Source organism: Coregonus clupeaformis, chromosome 1 (assembly GCF_020615455.1).
Source record: "Coregonus clupeaformis isolate EN_2021a chromosome 1, ASM2061545v1, whole genome shotgun sequence".
Taxonomy (NCBI): Eukaryota; Metazoa; Chordata; class Actinopteri; order Salmoniformes; family Salmonidae; genus Coregonus; species Coregonus clupeaformis.
In genome coordinates this window covers 83022665-83041833 of record NC_059192.1, presented here as the reverse complement: position 1 = coordinate 83041833, position 19169 = coordinate 83022665, and the positions used below count along the sequence as shown (strand labels likewise).

At 40.4% G+C, this 19169-nt stretch overlaps 1 protein-coding gene across 1 annotated transcript in view; it reads right to left on the bottom strand.

Annotated features, from left to right (window-relative positions):
• Positions 1-19169, bottom strand: part of LOC121575262 (CUB and sushi domain-containing protein 1-like) — a 190404-nt gene that overhangs the window by 100547 nt on the left and 70688 nt on the right. Inside the window, exons 24-29 of the mRNA XM_041888234.2 lie at positions 8117-8233; positions 5583-5696; positions 3784-3879; positions 1582-1785; positions 855-979; positions 24-120 (exon numbers count right to left, since the gene is read on the bottom strand). Of these exons, the coding sequence (XP_041744168.2) occupies positions 24-120; positions 855-979; positions 1582-1785; positions 3784-3879; positions 5583-5696; positions 8117-8233 (753 nt within the window). The remainder of the gene's footprint in view (positions 1-23; positions 121-854; positions 980-1581; positions 1786-3783; positions 3880-5582; positions 5697-8116; positions 8234-19169) is intronic.

Sequence of the window (19169 nt, the reverse complement as noted above, 5' to 3'; positions counted from 1 at the left end):
TGATCAAGTGATCCAATTCCCACCTGAAAAGCTTCCAAGTTTAGGAGCTGTCATGTCTTGTCCATCATAGATTTCCAAGGAATCCCAATTGTGCTCGGTGGCGAAGCTCATCACTTGGATCTAAAAAAAAAAAATAGAGTGACAAATATAATGTACCTGCCTTCTCTCTGAAAGGACAAGCATTTACATTTTAGTCATTTAGCAGACGCTCTTATCCAGAGCGACTTACAGTTAGTGAATACATATATCTTTTTTTTTTATACTGGCCCCCCGTGGGAATCGAACCCACAACCCTGGCGTTGCAAACGCCATGCTCTTTCAACTGAGCTACATCCCTGCCGGCCATTCCCTCCCCTACCCTGGACAACGCTGAGCCAATTGTGCGCCGCCCATGAGTCTCCCGGTCGCGGCCGGCTGCGACAGAGCCTGGATTCGAACCAGGATCTCTAGTGGCACAGTTAGCACTACGATGCAGTGCTTTAGACCACTGCGCCACTCAGGAGACATTTGTAATGGTTAGTTGAGAGACTGGTGTTTTTTTATTGAGGGGAAGTTTTCTTTCCTGCTAAAGCATTATAAACATAAACCCAGGTTTTATACTGTGCCTCATTGTGGCACAATCAATAGCGATAAGACTGCAGCTGGTTTTTTGTGTGCTTTTAAACTACTTCTGTTGGCAGCAGGTCTAATTTAAACCTACGTTTAGCCAGTCTAATTTTATTTTATTCTCAGTAGGGTGACTGTCAGTTAAAATGTGCTACAGCCTGTCACTCAAAATACATTTTCCCTATCTTCTCTCTGTCAGCGTAACTTATTGCTTTTGATGAGTTCAGACCTGAACCTTTTGTACTTGCCTGAATCCCAGCTCCTTCGGTGACAATGATTTTCCACACGCAGTTCAAGCTGTTCCCATAGGGCTCGGGGAATCCCGGGGAGAGGATGGTGCCTCTTCGCTCTGTCAGATTCCCGCTGCATGGAACTGGGGAGTGAAACAGAGGGGAAATTTTAATCACACTGAACAGGGCATATGCAAGGTTCCTGTACCCATGGTGAGACAAGACGACCAGGGTAAATTTGAATAATTTCTTGCAGAACATTATTGTGACTAAAGAATAATCTCAGTCACCAATATCTTAGACTGTTTATGGTAATTTACCAACGTAAAAATAATTACATATCTATTACATATTCTGTTGTTCTTAAAGGGCAATTCCACCACATTTCAACCTCATATTCATCATTATCTCCAGCACCACACCGATGTCTCCATTTGTGAAAACGGCGTATTCTTACGTTTTGTAGTAATTAACTATCTCCAGCACCATACTGGAGTCTACATATGTAAAAATTACGCATTTATATGATCTGTGGTTAAAATACACTTTAACTTTATGAATGTAACTTTATATATTGAATATATAAATATATAAAGTTAGTCTATTGTAACCGCAGATCGTATAAACGTGTCATTTTCAGATGGTGTGGTGTTGGAGATAATTAATATGGAATTGCCCTTTAACAACAACATTTATCCATCTTTAACTCAATCTCCACAAATGTGACTGATTTGAGGAGGCTTACCAGCACAAGCAGGCACAGTATCATTCCACTGGGCTAGCGCATTGGGGACCGCATTGCATTTGACGGCTTTGGATCCCTGTAGCAAATACCCGGGGTTGCACTCAAAGCGAACAACGGAGCCAGCGGAGAACTCGGACCCAATCCGTCTGCCGTAGCGTGGCTCTGGGACAGAGCTGCACTGCGTGTCACTGGTGCGAGGAACAGCTACAAAGAAAATAGTACCCAGTGTTGTTAACACCTAGATATGTGTTAACATAGGAAAATTGCAATACAATGTGGTAGTGGTATATGATTTGTCATTATGGACATATGAGACCTTTATAATGATCCCAATGTATCATTTTTTTTTTTTTGTCATTTAGCAGACGCTCTTATCCAGAGCGACTTACAGGAGCAATTAGGGTTAAGTGCCTTGCTCAAGGGCACATCGACAGATTTTTCACCTAGACGGCTCGGGGATTAGAACCAGCGACCTTTCGGTTACTGGCACAACGCTCTTAACCACTAAGCTACCTGCCGCATTACCATGTGTTATCACTGTTATTCAATCATGAACATTCAGAACACTGAGGCATGGAAGATGACAATGAAACCAGATATATATCTGATATTCAAAACATGATTGGGTACAATCTGTACTACAGTACATCAAAACAGTATGTACCACTGCATGGCCTTGCCCCCTCTTATCTGACAGACATGCTCGTTCCATACAACCCAGTGAGGGTGCTCCGCTCCCAAGGAGCCAGTCTGCTTACTGTCCCTAGATGCAGAAGCAGGAAGCCGGTCTGCTTACTGTCCCTAGATGCAGAAGCAGGAAGCCGGTCTGCTTACTGTACCTAGATGCAGAAGCAGGAAGCCGGTCTGCTTACTGTACCTAGATGCAGAACCAAGGTGGGGGACGGAGTGTTCTCTATCAAAGCCCCTCAGTTATGGAACAGCTTGCCCTGTCAGGTAAGAGGGGCAGACACCATTGAGGTTTTTAAATCACATTTAAAAAACAACCTTTTTAGCCTGGCCTTTAATCAATTATTGTTTTAGATATCCTCTGTGTTTAGTTTTATTTTATTAATCATTTTTACTTCCTCTTGTTTGCCTGAACTTTATTTTATGTAAAGTGTGTTGAGGTTTTAAATGCACTTTAAATAATTTTTGATTTGATTGACCAAAACAGTCTGCGCTCTCATAAACCATTTTATATTAAAGCATTAATGAGAGTGCATAGCATTTTTTGACTTTAGGTTCAATTTAAGTCCCTGAACTGAATAATAGCTTGGGTTGCGCTGTGCCTGTGACATCTAGACCTGGATTCAAATACTATTTAATCTCTGTGGTATACCTTGGTGCCATATTTGAGGTCTTTACTGTTGGGCTGGGATTGTGTCTAATATTTATAGATCTATACAGGAGCAGAGAGTGCTCTGCAATCATCACTTGGATGCCTCCATGTACCAAACCAGTGAGTATTTTTCAAATACCCTTCAGTGCAGTACATCCTCAAACAGTGAAGCAAGAAAACAGCAGACATAGTAATAAGCATGCTCTGGCAAACACTGTACAGTATATGTTCATGTAATTCACACAGCTTAGTTATTACAACTTTCACAGAGAGAGAAAATGCTTGATGCGTACTGAGGGTGAGCTATTATCTGCATCTGGAGAGAATCTCTAAATGACACTGAAATAAAGTAGGAATGACACCAAAGGCAAAAAAAAAAAGTTACATTGTACTCCATCCTGGAAACGTTTTATAAAACGTGGGTTTCTATTTTATATATTCATGTGTGACATTTTCTATTGATTATGCAAGAGTCCTTGAATATTAGATATGACACTTTCAACATACTTTCAACGTTGTATCTGTATGGAGGTTGTGAGCCCTTCTGCTCCTTGACTACTACAGTAATGCAGATAAAATTCCCTTTTCCCATGACATGCCCTGCGCAGCTGTAATGATTAGAGGACTGGTCCCCTAGGCTGCCATGGGGCAAGAGAGATAACAGCAAACCCCCTGAACAGCCTGACAAATGTGTGAACAATAACACCGGTAGATAAGACCCTCTGGTGCCTGTGGTGGGTGGACTGTCGGAGGCCTCCAGGACCCCCAGAAAAACACCCACTGCCACAGGGGTAAAAACTGTGAGGAATTGTCATGCATGTGACCAGAGTGTGTGTATGTATTGCTAAAGTATGTACACATACCTTGGTAAACAAAGTGGAAACCCCTGGCAGAAGGACCATTCTTTGCAGTGAATCGCACCATAATTTGGTTTGATGTGGCCAGGGGCAAGGTCTCTCCTACAAAATAAAGGATAAAAATATGAAAATATTTTTTTTTTTAAACAGCACAATATGCTGACTTACAGTGTTAACCCTCTGAAGCCAACAGTGCTCTTTCTTGAGATCCCCGACCCTTCTTGTATGCTATACAGAACAATACCTAGGCTGCATGATGAATAGCTTCTTATAAATATACCAGCTCCCATTCAAAATCTTGATGGGTAAATAGCATGATGTTGGCAGTTTATCTTTGAAGTATTATCTATGCAGTAGAGGACTATTTTAATAATAAAGGGGCACACTAAGTCTTATCAATAATGAGAATGTTGGACAAGGAAACAACTTTCTATACACAATAGTAGGCCTGAGTTGAAACTTTTCATCAGCTGTGATGAATGAGCTGGACGATGAAACATGGTAGGGAGTATTTCTTAATGGCTTGAATTTATTTGAAAGCCATGACATTTGAAAGCCTATAATAAAGTAGAGTAGCTTATTGTGGATGTGGCTAATGTAGGTGGCTAATCAGCCTCCATTTAGGTGAAAACACCCAATGCATTATGAACCTGTATGATGTAATGTATCATTATAATTCAAATGTCACCATGAATAGACAGGGAAAACACAAGTTATTTGTTGATAGAAACCCATAGAAGATTAGTGTACACGTATTGGACATGTCAGAGGTAATTCATGTGTTATCTAACTCAGTAATAACCTTTTAATTTACATTTCTATAGTACTCCACATACTGCATTACTGAATGGGGAAATCTAACGTTTTCAAAGACAAAGTAAAATCAAACAATCAGCATCTCCCTTGGGAATATATTGTTGCACTGCAGAATAAAAAAATCTGAATAGTAAAAGGTGCCATAGAAACAGTTTATATTCATTGGCCTTCATCATTCCTCAAAATAATGTAATGTTGAGGGTGATTTCTGTTCAGAAATGTAATTACCTTCCCCAATAACAGCGATAAATCAGATGGGGACAGCAATTCTCAAATTGTATTAGGTGGCTTGAAAGAATAAAAATACTGAGAGAATAGTCTATAAGGTATATGACCGTTGAGCTTGGTGGAACAGACTCATCATAAAAAATTAAAATACAACATGTTTATTTGTGATTGGTTCTATCTTCAGTGAGGAATCCTGTTTTAAGTGGGTAGATACAGTACATAATGGCTGACATTTTGATAACACATAAAAAAGCATCCCTATTACATCAAATCCTATCACGTCAAACACTCTTCTGCCTTGCATTTCAAAACAGGGTTGGATTGCAACAGGCTATGTGCTTTAATCTTTATGCATAAAGTATCCCCATGTTTATATTCTTAATCCCAATAAATTATTGCTGGTCTTGCATGGATGTCACGCAATTATAGAGGTTGTGAGATAAATGTGGCCACTGTATAAGGACAGTGTCTTTGGATACTCGTTGAAGCAACGCTTATTTCCAAAATGGCTGCCCTTCCTGTTCTTGCATGGATGTAATGTCACAATACTAATTACTGAAATTAAAACATTTTGAACGAGACAGTAATAAGTGCCAACAGCAGTTACTAATACAGAGATCATGCTGAGGCCTTTTGTATTAGCAACACCTCTTCTGTTTCCCAACTGACGGCAAACAAAATCCACATGTGCAAGTGTTTTCCATTAGTTTTGTTCATTTAAAGACTATAAACAATGGAAGGAATGGAAAGCTATTACTTACCTGAGTGAAACCCAGCGAGGGAGCTTAGCAGCCTGGCATTCTGACTGGCCCCATCAAATAGTTCCACTGAGTCATTCATTGCTGTCTGAAAGTAGGCAAACTGCCCAAATACCACTGAGGAGGCAAAATGGGGACATCATACAGGTTATCACAGCACATGTAAATCGTGGCTACAAAACAATCATGTCCCCAAATGGAAAATTGAGTGCTTAAAATGGTAATTTGGGATTTGGTCTCTTGTCAACAATGACACAAAGCTAGCGCGATAACCACTCACCTACCAAAACCATTGTTGTTATAGGCTGGGGCCTGGGGCCGACTCAGGTCTCAGGGTGGGTGATGTCACTACACAATGGACTAGCCAACACTGTTTAACTAGCGATTTCACATCTGCTACACCAGGTCATGCATGATAAACACACACTGAGAGCTAGATAAATACCTTATGCAATTAGAGATGTTTTGGATGTCATACCTGCTGCATATCACTCACAATTAAGAAAGCATGACTTGTGTGAGGTCAAACAAGAACCAGGGATGACTAGCATACCTTGTCCGTGATTCAGCACTTCATGACTGATCTATGCTTTCTATACGCCTGAATATGAGGAGATTTCAGGGGTGTCAATTTAAAATAGTCTAGAGAATTGTATTGTATTCACAGTTTGTCCACCATGCCTCCTAAAGGTCTGAACCAAGAGTTTGATATCAGACCATTTCTTACATGAATGTGTTATGTTGATTTGTCTTGCCATCCAGGTTTCCACTTGGTCATTTTATACATACGAATATATTAGATTTTCTGTAACTAATACGTGCCCATCTCATTGATATCAAATTATTAGAGGTACGCAATTTGGAAGAAAATAAAAATAGGTCACTGTAATTACATCTACAGCCACCGCACATCATGCGCGTAATGGTCATTTGGGCGGGTATTCCAACAGTTTCCAACGTAATCTTTTTTACTGTTGCCTATGTTTTAACTCGGACAGATTTGTATATAATATTTTATGACCATATGTACCTTTAATTATGACTGACTCTGTGCAAAAGATAATTGAATTGTTTCCACACACACCATGTGTCATGGGCGTAATGGTCATGTGAGGTGAAATGTGTATATTTTGGGATGTGAGCACTAAGTGTTTGACCTGACGAAGATCTGTTTTGGATCTAAACATTGTCAATAAAGCAGTGAATTGGGAGCATAAACAGTGTGCGGGCCTTCCTGTTCTAAGATTGAGGGGAGACCACCGGATTTTAGCTAGCTAACATTAGTATTGCTAACGGTAGCTAACTCCGTTCCGTACATATGTGGACAACCGCGGCATTCAAACGAGGCTGCAATGAAAACTAATGGGACTGTAGCGACTGTGTTGGCATCAAAATCCGGGGTGTGAACTAAGTTTCGATTCAGCGTTGATTGACATGGTAATGGACAAATAGTATTGGAGAAAAGTTGAAAAAACGGACCCCGCTGACGCTGTACGTTAAAGTGTGACATGTCATGACGTAACGTACGACACGCATTATTCAACTAATTCTGTGCCATACAGCCTCTTTCCACCAGGTGTAGCGCTTCTGTCGCAGATTAAAAACAAGAAATGATCAATGGTGAGTGTAATGGTGAGTGTAAAGTTAATTACTTGTGAGCTCATCATTAGTTAATTCAGTAAATTGTTAATTTTTCGCATAACCACTGCGAGCCATCATGACTCTCAAAAACCGTGACACCCACAGTTTAATTGTGAAGATAAATTTAGCGGCGCCCTAAAAACACTATTCAAAATCGACATAAACCTTCAAATAGGTATGTAATGAGACATTATATAAACTCTTTATAGTGTTTTATTTACATTTTAGAGGTGATAAGTTGGACAAATTGGGTGAAAAAAGCCGGTTCCCCACACAACATATCTCCCCCTTTCACTATGACGCAGTAGCTTTCGCTTCCCCACCCGCCATTTTTAAAAAGACCCGGCGGAGCTCCATTGCTTTCTTCAATCATGCAGAGATGGGCAGAATGAAGGTCTCGTCATTGATTTTGCTGGAAAGGGGAGAAATTGTGCTTTACAATGGTATTCATATTACAGTTGACCTGGAAGTATTACGTTTTTGGGGCGCTAAAATAAGGTAAAATGTACAGAACAGCGCAATGTACAAAAGTGTGTTAGCTAATGTTAGCTATTTTTGACAAACTTTGCTAGCTAATGACAACATTGCCATCAGTCTAATGTAAATATGATGATGATGATGGCTAAGCTGTTTCCTACTAAATATTTGCCTACTTTAGCAATGTCCATTTTCAAGCCACTAGTGTAATTTAGGCGAAACAGTCATTAGCTCACGTTCTACTTTTGGACATTAATGTGGCTGTGGAGTCTGTAGAACGTTGATCACAATGGCAACGATGCGTCCAAGTGACAGAGGTGCAACCCACGAATAGGCAGATAAATCAGAGGTGTAAAACTAGTCAAGCATAGAATAAGTTTAAGTGTTGCATTAATAATGATGCATTTGATTAACCTCACCAAATTCTCCAGAGACAGTGATGTAGTAGGAGCAGGTTTGCCCAGTGGTGTAGTTGTGGGGGAAGTTAGGAGAGAGTACCACGCCTTCAGATCCATTATAATGGCCACCACAAGGAGCTGAAAGACACAACAAAACAACCTCGGTGTTACTCAATTCCCAGAGACAATAATCCTGAAAGGACAAGCACCATGGATTAACATAGGATAAGAGTCAGTGCACTAGCTGCGAGCTGTAGTGTTGGAACAAGGATGTTCTATTAATCCTCACATCTGGAGCATCATTTGACATTCATAGCAGCCAATAAAAACATTGTTAAAACTCAATCCACAACGTGTTTTGTTACATAGGCCTATGTCCATAAGATTGGCGAAATGTGTAATTTGAATCAACTTTACCTTTAAGGCTAATACAACTAAAAACTGTTTAAAAATTCCCTTCTGGAAATAACAGGTATAAACTGTGTTAAATTATGTCTGCTGTGACCTTTTTCAGCAATCCAACTACCAAAAAACATGTTTATCAGAGGCATTGCATATTGATCTAAACTCACTGTACAGAATATCAACAGTTTCAGACTAACATTAACCCTATCAGCCCCGAGACCCGAGCAAAAATCGGCTTTTCATTTATCTAACCTGTACCCCCGCACATTGACTCGGTACCGGTACCCCTATTGTTATTTTATAGTGTTATTATTATTTATTTGTTTAAACTTTAGCTTATTTAGTAAATATTTTCTTAACTCTTTCTTGAACTGCATTGTTGGTTAAGAGCTTGTAAGTAATCATTTCACAGTAAGGTCTACACCTGTTGTATTCGGTGCATGTGACAAATAAAATGTGATTTGATCTGACTGCATGTATAGCCCTTTATTTAGCCTTACAATGAAGTGTTTTACCATTTTATTTTCAGGACAACCAGGCTACAAGTAAAACACAAAACAATTTGAAATAAACAGTTGCATTCATGAGTTTTATTGACAAATGTCAATAAAAAAAAGGTCAGCCAAAGCAAAAACCTGATACAAATGAATTTATATGAATGCTGTAAGTACATAAATTGTTTTTCTCAGTGGAAAATGAATATCCAACTAGTCAGTGGCAACTGTGTGGAGTTTGGAGTTTGTGACAGCAACTATGTGAGCTTATTACAGTATTATAGACACTACGTTGTTGGATTTCCTATGATCTTCTATGTAGAAGAACCCTTACCTTCTAACAACTCTTGTGTAGCTGGTGAGCGTCATAGACATGTGAGTGTTTGTGAGAGTCTCAGCTTTTCATAGATAGCTTTTAATAGTTTGTAGCTCAAACTATTCAGACTCCACAGACGTTTTTGTAAAAAGACCCAGCCCGGGCCCCTTTGGGAACCGCCCTTGTCTCACAAACACCGCTCTAGCTCACACAGACAACTGATGCAGAAGAAATAGACAAATCCAAAAGTACAACCCAGAAGTCTGTAGCTCAAACACACAATGTTTAAAAGGGGTTAGAAGTCCAAATCGTACTGGCGTGGCGGTGGGACTCATTGGGTTAAAGGTTAACATGATTAAGATTTCACAAATCACTGTGTGTTAGTTGCCCTTAGGCATGTGTAAATTCTTAATATGGCCTGTAATGGGTCCAGAGATTAAATATACTGATGTCAATGGCTCCATAGAAACACGTGGCTTTACTTTAAAGGGGAATTCCACCCTGGCTCTGCCATGGCATATAGTCATTACTATATTAACCACATTACGTTTTTATCATAAACATCACAATTTTCCAAACCACAAGCTAAAACTAGCACATTTTCATTTCACTGGCAGAATCGGGAAGTTTCGACTCCCTATGTATTCGTCTGCTCATAGTGAACCACTAAGTCCGGCATTCATAGCGAATGCTGATACCGCCCGCTAGGTAGAGGGGGGCGTGGCCACAACATGAATAATGGCGTTGTTTACTTAGAACGACTAACACACAGTAATCTCAAAACTTCTCTAGGCAAGATTTTTGTGAAAACATTTGTTTTTCACTAATGTTTTTCATCATGCCCATGTGGTGTTATGTGCCAGGCTGAGCTAATTACAAACAAGCACGAAAATTAGATATGTTTCACCATTCTACATACTAGAGATTCACCCCAATTCTACCAGTGGCTTGCGGCTATCAAGAATGATGTGGTGACCAAAGTTAATCAGAGGGATTTTCAGGCTGAACTGATGGGGAACCCATTTCGACGACAACTGAGATACCATTGATTTTTTTTCCTTCACAACAAAACGGAAGATTCGCAATTAGAGGTAACCTAACGTTAGCTAGCTTGCTAGCCTAGCTGGGTAAATTAGCCAGCTAGCTTACGTTACAGTCTTGAACTCTGAAGGCCATCAGCTAAATCATGTAGCTATCTTTTGGTATACACACAGTCAATCAATTTTGCCTATGCCATGGTAGTCACTGCTAGACTGGTAGCTACCTTCAGTAAAGTAAAAATGTTTGTTTGTTTGTGCTGTCTTTGACTGACGTTAGCTAACGTAAGCTAGCTAATGTTACTAAATAAGAGTATCTCAATTTGGTAGCCATCTATTCCACCCTTGTCTGGAAAACACTCCATTACTAAAAATAGAATTGTCGATATAGCTAACTCACTCTCTGTTTGTGTGTTGGTAGCAATGATGAATGTGTATAAATTGTCTAATGTTGGTTAGTTGGTTCTCAGACAGCCTCAACTGTCTAGCAATCTTGCTGCCAATTTAGTGACGCTAGTTAGCTAACAGCAAGCTGACAATATTGAAATGTCCATGTTAGGTATGCTTAGCTAGCCAGTCTAATAAAGCTCAATACAATTAGTGGGGTGGTTAAATTGTGTATTGTTGAGTATTTTGTTGTAGGTGGTACAGAATCTGATTCCACCAACATGAGCTTCCAACCTCTAGCTCTGCACAGGGTGAAGGTAAGTTGGCTAAGATACAGTAAGCATGGTATAAACATGAATTGGGTAGTGTTTGTATGATTTGTGTTATGGGGTTACAGGTGGTTAAAGGTAGCCTGAGGACCACAGAGTACCTTCCAGACAATGTAATCAATTTAGTCTACCCCTCTTCTCTTTTTACCTTTTCTTTTTGTAAAACTCAGGTTATCTGGAGTCATTCCACAGTGCCCTGCTGAAAAATACCCCAAAGCGGGTGCATTTTGTGTACACAAGCATGAGGGAGCGAATGCACCTTACGGTTATGGAGCACAACAAGATTGTGGGACAGAAACAAGCAAGGGACACTGAAAGGTATAAAATCAAGACTACAACAGTAATGACACAACCACCTCACTCTTCTCTCTGCAGATTCTCAAAACACAATACAAAGACATGTCTACCCCTGCAAAGGGCTACTATTGACAAGAATGATCTGTCAAAGTCAATGAGCTGGGGAGGTTTACAGACTGTACTTTGAGATGAGGAAGGGGGTTTTGGTTGTGCAGGGTTGTGCTTAGACAGTAAATGTATTGTTGTGTATGTGAGTGATTGAGGTGCCATTTCTCCTCAATCTCCCATACACAACAATTAATATGTGTAAGAACCACCTTCTAAAGACTATTCACACCTTCTTTAGCTCCCAAGCCCATTCCCTTTGTTGACTGATCATTCCTCTCAAAAAGTGCTAAATGCTAGGACAACAACCATGTATTTCCAGGAGACATGCAGTACCAGCAAATATTCTGCATGGTCTTATGCTGAGCCACACTAGCTGCGTTTACACAGGCAGCCCAATTCAGATATTTTTTTCATAAATTGGTCTTTTGACCAATCAGATCAGTTCTGAAAAAGATCTGATGTGATTTAGACCAATCAATGGAAAAAAATATCAGAATTGGGCTGCCTGTGTAAACGCAGCTAGTGTGGCTCAGCATGAGACCATGTAGAAAAGGGGTCTCCAACCCTGTTCCTGGAGAGCTACCCTCCTGTAAGTTTTCGCTCCAACTCCAGTTGTAACTAACCTGGGTCAGCTTATCAACCAGCTAATTATTAGAATCAGGTGTGCTAGATTAGGGTTGGAGTGAAAACCTACAGGATGGTAGCTCTCCAGGAACAGGGTTGGACAGCCCTGATGTAGAACCACCATAAAATAAATATGGATATTTTCTATCATACTTCGAAATGTGTCTGCCTTTATGGATTCACATAATATATTTTTATCAATTGTACAGGGCCAGTGGTGGAAAAAGTACATAATGGTCATACTTGAGTAAAGGTAAAGATACCTTAATTGAAAATGACTCAAGTAAAAGTGAAAGTCCCCCAGTAAAATACTACTTGAGTAAAAGTATAAAAGTATTTGGTTTTAAATATACTTAAGTATCAAAAGTAAATGTAATTGCTAAAATATACTTAAGTATCAAAAGTAAAAGTAAAAGTATAAATAATTTCAAATTCATTACATTAAGCAAACCAGACAGCACCATTTTCATGTTTTTAAAATGTACAGATAGTCAGGGGCACACGCCAACACTCAGACATCATTTACAAACGAAGCATTTGTGTTTAGTGAGTCCGCTAGATCAGAGTAGGGATGACCAGGGATGTTCTCTTGATAAGTGCATGAATTGGACCATGTTCCTGACCTGCTAAGCATTTTATGAGACTCCTGTTTCCCCGAATCAAGGACAAAGACGGCATTGCTAAGGTTGGTCAAAAATCTCTGTGCAACACAAAACAGTACCTATCCTGTAACTATCAGTAATGGATACCAAACATCTTTGGTTAAATCACATTATCTGGTGTAACAATCTGTAGCTAAGAGAACTGGTGATCAACAGATGATGGGAGAGGTCGTCATGATGAAATTGCTATTCCAAAAGAAACATACAGTATGTTCAACTTGTAAAGCTGTGGTAGGAGTGTTGTCATGATCAAACTGCCATTCAGCTCCTCATGAGTCATCTGCTTGAAATCCAGCATAATGTCTAATCCCGAGAGACAGAGAGAGAGAGAGAGATACAGTTCTGATATAATGACACACGCAGGCAAAGGAATTCTGTTTCTGTATCTAGAATCCACTCCAGGAAGAAGCCCAGGCACCACACGGTATTGTCTATAAGACGATAAAAACAAAAATAATGATACCCTATTGTACAGTTTGAACAACAGTTGAACCGTGCCAGCATAACATCAACATTAGGGTAGACTAGTTGAACATGTATACATGTGCACAGGCACAGAGAATACATTTACAACAATATCTAGCCTAATATAATGAAATATGGCATAACCCTCCCTCAACCTTTGCACAGTGGCCAGACAGTACAAATTAGCCTAGGTAGGTAGGCAGACAGTATCTACAGTGGCTTGAGAAAGTATTCACCCCCCTTGGCATTTTTCCTATTTTGTTGAATTACAACCTGGAATAAAATTGATTGGGGGTTTGTATTATTTGATTTACACAACATGTCTACCACTTTGAAGATGCAAAATATTTTTTCTTGTGAAACAAACAAGAAATAAGACAAAAAAAACAGAACTTGAGCGTGCATAACTATTCACCCCCCCAAAGTCAATACTTTGTAGAGCCACCTTTTGCAGCAATTACAGCTGCTAGCCACTGGGATTTTTGCCCATTCTTCAATGCAAAACTGCTCCAGCTCCTTCAAGTTGAATGGGTTCTGCTGGTGTACAGCAATCTTTAAGTCATACCACATATTCTCAATTGGATTGAAGTCTGGGGTTTGACTAGGCCATTCCAAGACATTTCAATGTTTCTCCTTAAACCACTCAAGTGTTTCTTTAGCAGTATTCTTAGGGTCATTGTCCTGCTGGAAGGTGAACCTCCGTCCCAGTCTCAAATCTCTGGAAGACTGAAACAGGTTTCCCTCAAGAATTTCCCTGTATTTAGCGCCATCCATCATTCCTATATTCTGACCAGTTTCCTAGTCACTGCCGATGAAATACATCCCCACAGCATGATGCTGCCACCACCATGCTTCACTGTGGGGATGGTGATCTCGGGGTGATGCGGTGTTGGGTTTGCGCCAGACATAGCGTTTTCTTTGATGGCCAAAAAGCTACATTTTTGTCTCATCTGACCAGAGTACTTTCTTCCATATGTTTGGGGAGTCTCCCACATGCCTTTTGGTGAACACCAAACGTTTTTGCTTATTATTTTCTTTAAGCAATGGCTTTTTTTCTGGCCACTCTTCCGTAAAGCCCAGCTCTGTGGAGTGTACGGCTTAAAGTGGTCCTATGGACAAATACTCCAATCTCTGCTGTGGAGCTTTGGAGCTCCTTCAGGGTTATATTTGGTCTCTTTGTTGCCTCTCTGATTAATGCCCTCCTTGCCTGGCCCGAGAGTTTTGGTGGGCGGCCCTCTCTTGGCAGGTTTGTTGTGGTGCCATATTCTTTCAATTTTTTAATAATGGATTTAATGGTGCTCCGTGGGATGTTCAAAGTTTCAGATATTTTTTTATAACCCAACCCTGATCTGTCCTTCTCCACAACTTTGTCCCTGACCTGTTTGGAGAGCTCCTTGGTCTTCATGGTGCCGCTTGCTTGGTGGTGCCCCTTGCTTAGAGGTCTGGGGCCTTTCAGAACAGGTGTACATATACTGAGATCATGTGACAGATCATGTGACACTTAGATTACACACAGGTGGACTTTGTTTAACTAATTATGTGACTTCTGAAGGGAATTGGTTGCACCAGATCTTATTTAGGGGCTTCATAGCAAAGGGGGTGAATACATATGCGTGCACCACTTTTCAGTAAAACATTTTTTTTTCTTCGAATTTCTTGAAAAAATTAGTTTTTTTCATTTCACTTCACCAATTTGGACTATTTTGTGTATGTAAATCACATGAAATCCAAATAAAAATCCATTTAAATTACAGGTTGTAATGCAACAAAATAGGAAAAACGCCAAGGGGGCTGAATACTTTTGCAAGGCACTGTACCTACAGCCATGTCTATCAGGCATGCTTAGGCAAATATTATTATAGTAAAACCAGCTTCAGTTTAAGAGATTTACAACAGTAAATTTTTGTATTATTGTTTCACCTCACTGTTTGCTGGTAAACTTAGCTAGTTAGCTTGCTGGATATGCAATACTTGTTATTTACATCTGTTTGGAATCCTATCTTGCGTCATGCCCATAATTTTGTGAGATTGAAATGCATCCAAGGTCATGATCATAACCAATGTCAACCCTCGTCAATTATGTTACATAGCTAGCTAGTAAAATGATTTACAGTTGCTGATGTTACACGTGTGCTAACAAGTTACAAATGCGAGGCGTGGCACATAGATAAACTAAAGTTAGCTAGCTAGCTAGGTGGCTTGCAGGAAAAAATAACTTACTTAGCTAGGCACCGTATTTGTCATCTGCCCTCTTGGTGCTGGCATCGGCTGTAGCTGACCTTCTAACGTAAGCTAAATCCAACTCTTTGTTAAGAATCCTCTTCGCTATATTGAAACATGTATGGTTGAATGTCACCATGTAGCTAATAGATGCTCCATCGTCAAATAAGTGTTGATGAGAGGATTCACTTGAAGCCATTGCGTCTGGTCAGTTCTTTCAGTTTTGCCCAAAGGATTGTTGTTAGTGTCCCCCTCCTTTTCAAAAAAGCCTGCCTTGGGGGAGGGATGGGGGCCAGAGCACGAAGCGCCGCCCAACAGAAGTTGTAGTCTATCAGACTGGAAAAACTGTGTCTGCTTGTATATTTAGCAATGAATCTGCCGATAGGAACATCGCTGAAAGACGTGCAATGGACAACCATATCTACACCCACAAAACGTATAGCGCGATCAGTATAACATAGAGCCTTTGTAAAATGCCACAAAGTAGGACTACATGTATTTTTAGATCTCACTCCCACCCCCCCACCCCCAATCAATACACACTGGAAGCCATCATAGGGTGTATCATTCAGCGTGCGAAGCCCTGACCTGCCTTCCTCCTGGGCAATTATGTGTGAAACACATCTCACTGTCCTAGAAATGCCTCAGACATGATAAAAACAAGCCCAGATTACCCCAGGGTGAAATTCCCCTTTAAGGACATAGCATGAACATGAAGGGTGAAATAAAATAATTGAGGGTATCCAACTTTATAATGTAAGGTCAATGAAAACAGAACACAACCGAGGAACTCTGTCAATGTCAATATTCTATTATGTAACTGTACATGGGCCCCTGGACTAGTAGTGTACTGCTCTCAAAACTACTTTGAGAAACTCAGAATAAATACTGACCAAAGGAGAGAAAATAACTGAACGCACAACATTAGAGAGCAGCGAGCGCTCACCCTCTTGTTCTCCCTGACCCTAAATCCCTAGTTAACCCTTCTTCTAATTTCCTTTCATATTATTATTACTCACTCCCTTCAGAAAATGTCAATCCCCAATCGCTTGAAACCCTCCTGTGATCTTACTGCACCTACCTTGTTTCTTTCATCCCCTTGGTCTTTGCTACAATGATCGTGGATTTAGATTCTTGCCACATCTCCAGCACTCTAACCCTCCCAGCGCTCACCCCCCCCAGGTCTGCTCCTTCATCTGCCCACAATACCTTGTGGAGCTCATAAACCTGGTGTCAGGATGCAGCCCATATAAAATGGTCCTCTGTATATCAAACTCCTTCCCCATACCTTTGATCACATCACCCTCACCTCATACTTTCTATGGCAAGACTGAGAGTTGGTACTGTAAGAAAAAAAACTATTGGTAGCGGGGCCTACCCTGCCTGAAACTAGACATTTCACATACATGGAGCGAGAGAATTAGTTAACACAGATCATTTTTGAACTGTTGGCACTGTGAGCAGTCAGTGTCATGTCAAGCCAAAGTGTCCTTTCTCTTTTAGGTATCAAATGATGGGTCACTCACTCACTAAGGGTTTTGATAGAAAACACAAACCGTACCAATGACTCCAAATCCTTGGTGCCTCTATATTTATCATAAGCAATATTGGATTTCATTATTTAGTCTGTCAAGAAGGGTAATGTAACAATCTTCATTATACATTTACAAACCAGGGCAATAACATAACCCACTAAAAATATGAACATCTCAAAGATCAAGGGACTGGGGAGTCAATCTACTGAGCAGACATCCAACTGTGGGATACCATGGTAATACTGAATTACAATTTAGCTATTTAAGGACATTTAACATAGCATCATGTTGGTCCTCTGTAGCTCAACTGGTAGAGCACGGCGCTTGTAACGCCAAGGTAGTGGGTTCGATCCCCGGGACCACCCATACACAAAAATGTATGCACGCATGACTGTAAGTCGCTTTGGATAAAAGCGTCTGCTAAATGGCATATTATTATTATTATTATTATTTATGCATACAGTAATGTAACAGACGCCACAATCTTCTTAAACCTAACAGACCGTACAATGTTGGCTGCTATCACGTGTCCGATATGAATGCAGAGAGAGAGCGAGAAAGAGAATGAGAGAGAGAGAGAGGGAGAGAGGGAGAGAGAGAGAGAGAGGGGGGGGAAGGGAGTAAAGACATACGACTGTAAAGGACCATAGCGTGGATACAGCTATTGCATGTTTATGCCCTCTACATTCAAGCACACAGACATGCCTAAATCCAAACAAGCTCTAGTTCCTCTAGTATATGCAGTTATTTTGGTGCCGGCGTGGCCGTGTGTCAACACTGCCTGACTCCGAGGGGCGCTATACCACTGTGCTTTAACCCCATTACACACCCCTTCTATTTACAGTCATGGAGGATTCCTCATTCAAGAGCACTGAGACAGTCTTTTAGTTACTATGGAAACGAATAAAATACCTGTTTGGATGAGAGAAGCTGAGAGAGAGGGGGAAAAAGTATTTATTATTTAAAGGGATCTCACCCCTTTTCTAATTCGTCTCACCCCTTTTCTAATTAGTTTTGTCTAAAGGCCCAAAAAAGTGCCTCGGAGTGCATCAGTATTCCATCAAGCAGTGGAGAATCACAGCCCAGTGAAACAGTTCAAATGGCAACAACTTGGTCTTCAGCTTGTCGAGAGCAAAACTAAAGGACAGATATATTGCTGTTTTTCATGGGTGAATAGTTTGCACATGCTATTTTCAGAGGAGATTAAAACATAAAAGGCTGAACATGAAGTAGCTAAATAAAGGTTAAAAGAAGGGTTGTTGGTGTTAAATAAAGACAGTCTCATGGTTTGGGTTTTGTTTTTACATTACTATTCCTTTCTGAACATGACAGTTGTAAACTTTACATGACAGTTGTAAACATTCAGTAAAGCTGGCCCTAGATACCCACCATCACCCTGAAGCAACAATAATACATGGCAGATAAATTGCAAGTGTTTGCTTTTCTTCCATACTGAATGCTCTGTACCACTTACACACCTACGGTTGCTGAAAGTGGGGATTAATTGGGCACGGGTTGTTTTCACAGACAAATATTCCCACCCCCTTCCCCCACAGTCCTTATTGAATACATAACGATTCCTTTCATTAGCCAAGTGATACTGGGGACATTAGTAATCATTTCTCTCAACCGGCAGCAGAATGTCAGGAGTGCAGAGTTTAACATTCACAGTGAGTCCTCCCTGTCTCACTTTGACTGATCTGCATATAACCCACGTGGCGTTTCACTGTCACTCAAGGGGCCTTGGCTTGCAGGCACAGCCACAGCCTTTAGAAATGGCTCTTTCTTTTGTCCACTTCTGAACACAACCAGAAAATAGCTTTGTTCACCTCTTTATCAACTGGCAAAATGAGCTCAATTCAACCACAGATGAGAGGGTTAAATGCTTTTGTGTTTGCTTGGACATATGCTTACGTTCAAGCATGTTGAAATAGGCTAGGCTACTGATGTACGTTTCCCAGACATCAAACTATTAACTAGCGGCTTACAATGTCAAATAAAATAAAATAAAAATGTATTTGTCACATGCGCCGAATACAACCGGTGTAGACCTTACAGTGAAATTCTTACTTACAAGCCCTTAACCAACAATGCAGTTTTAAGAAAAATAGTCCGGGTAGCCATTTGATTAGCTGTTCAGGAGTCTTATGGCTTGGGGGTAGAAGCTGTTAAGAAGCATTTTGGACCTAGACTTG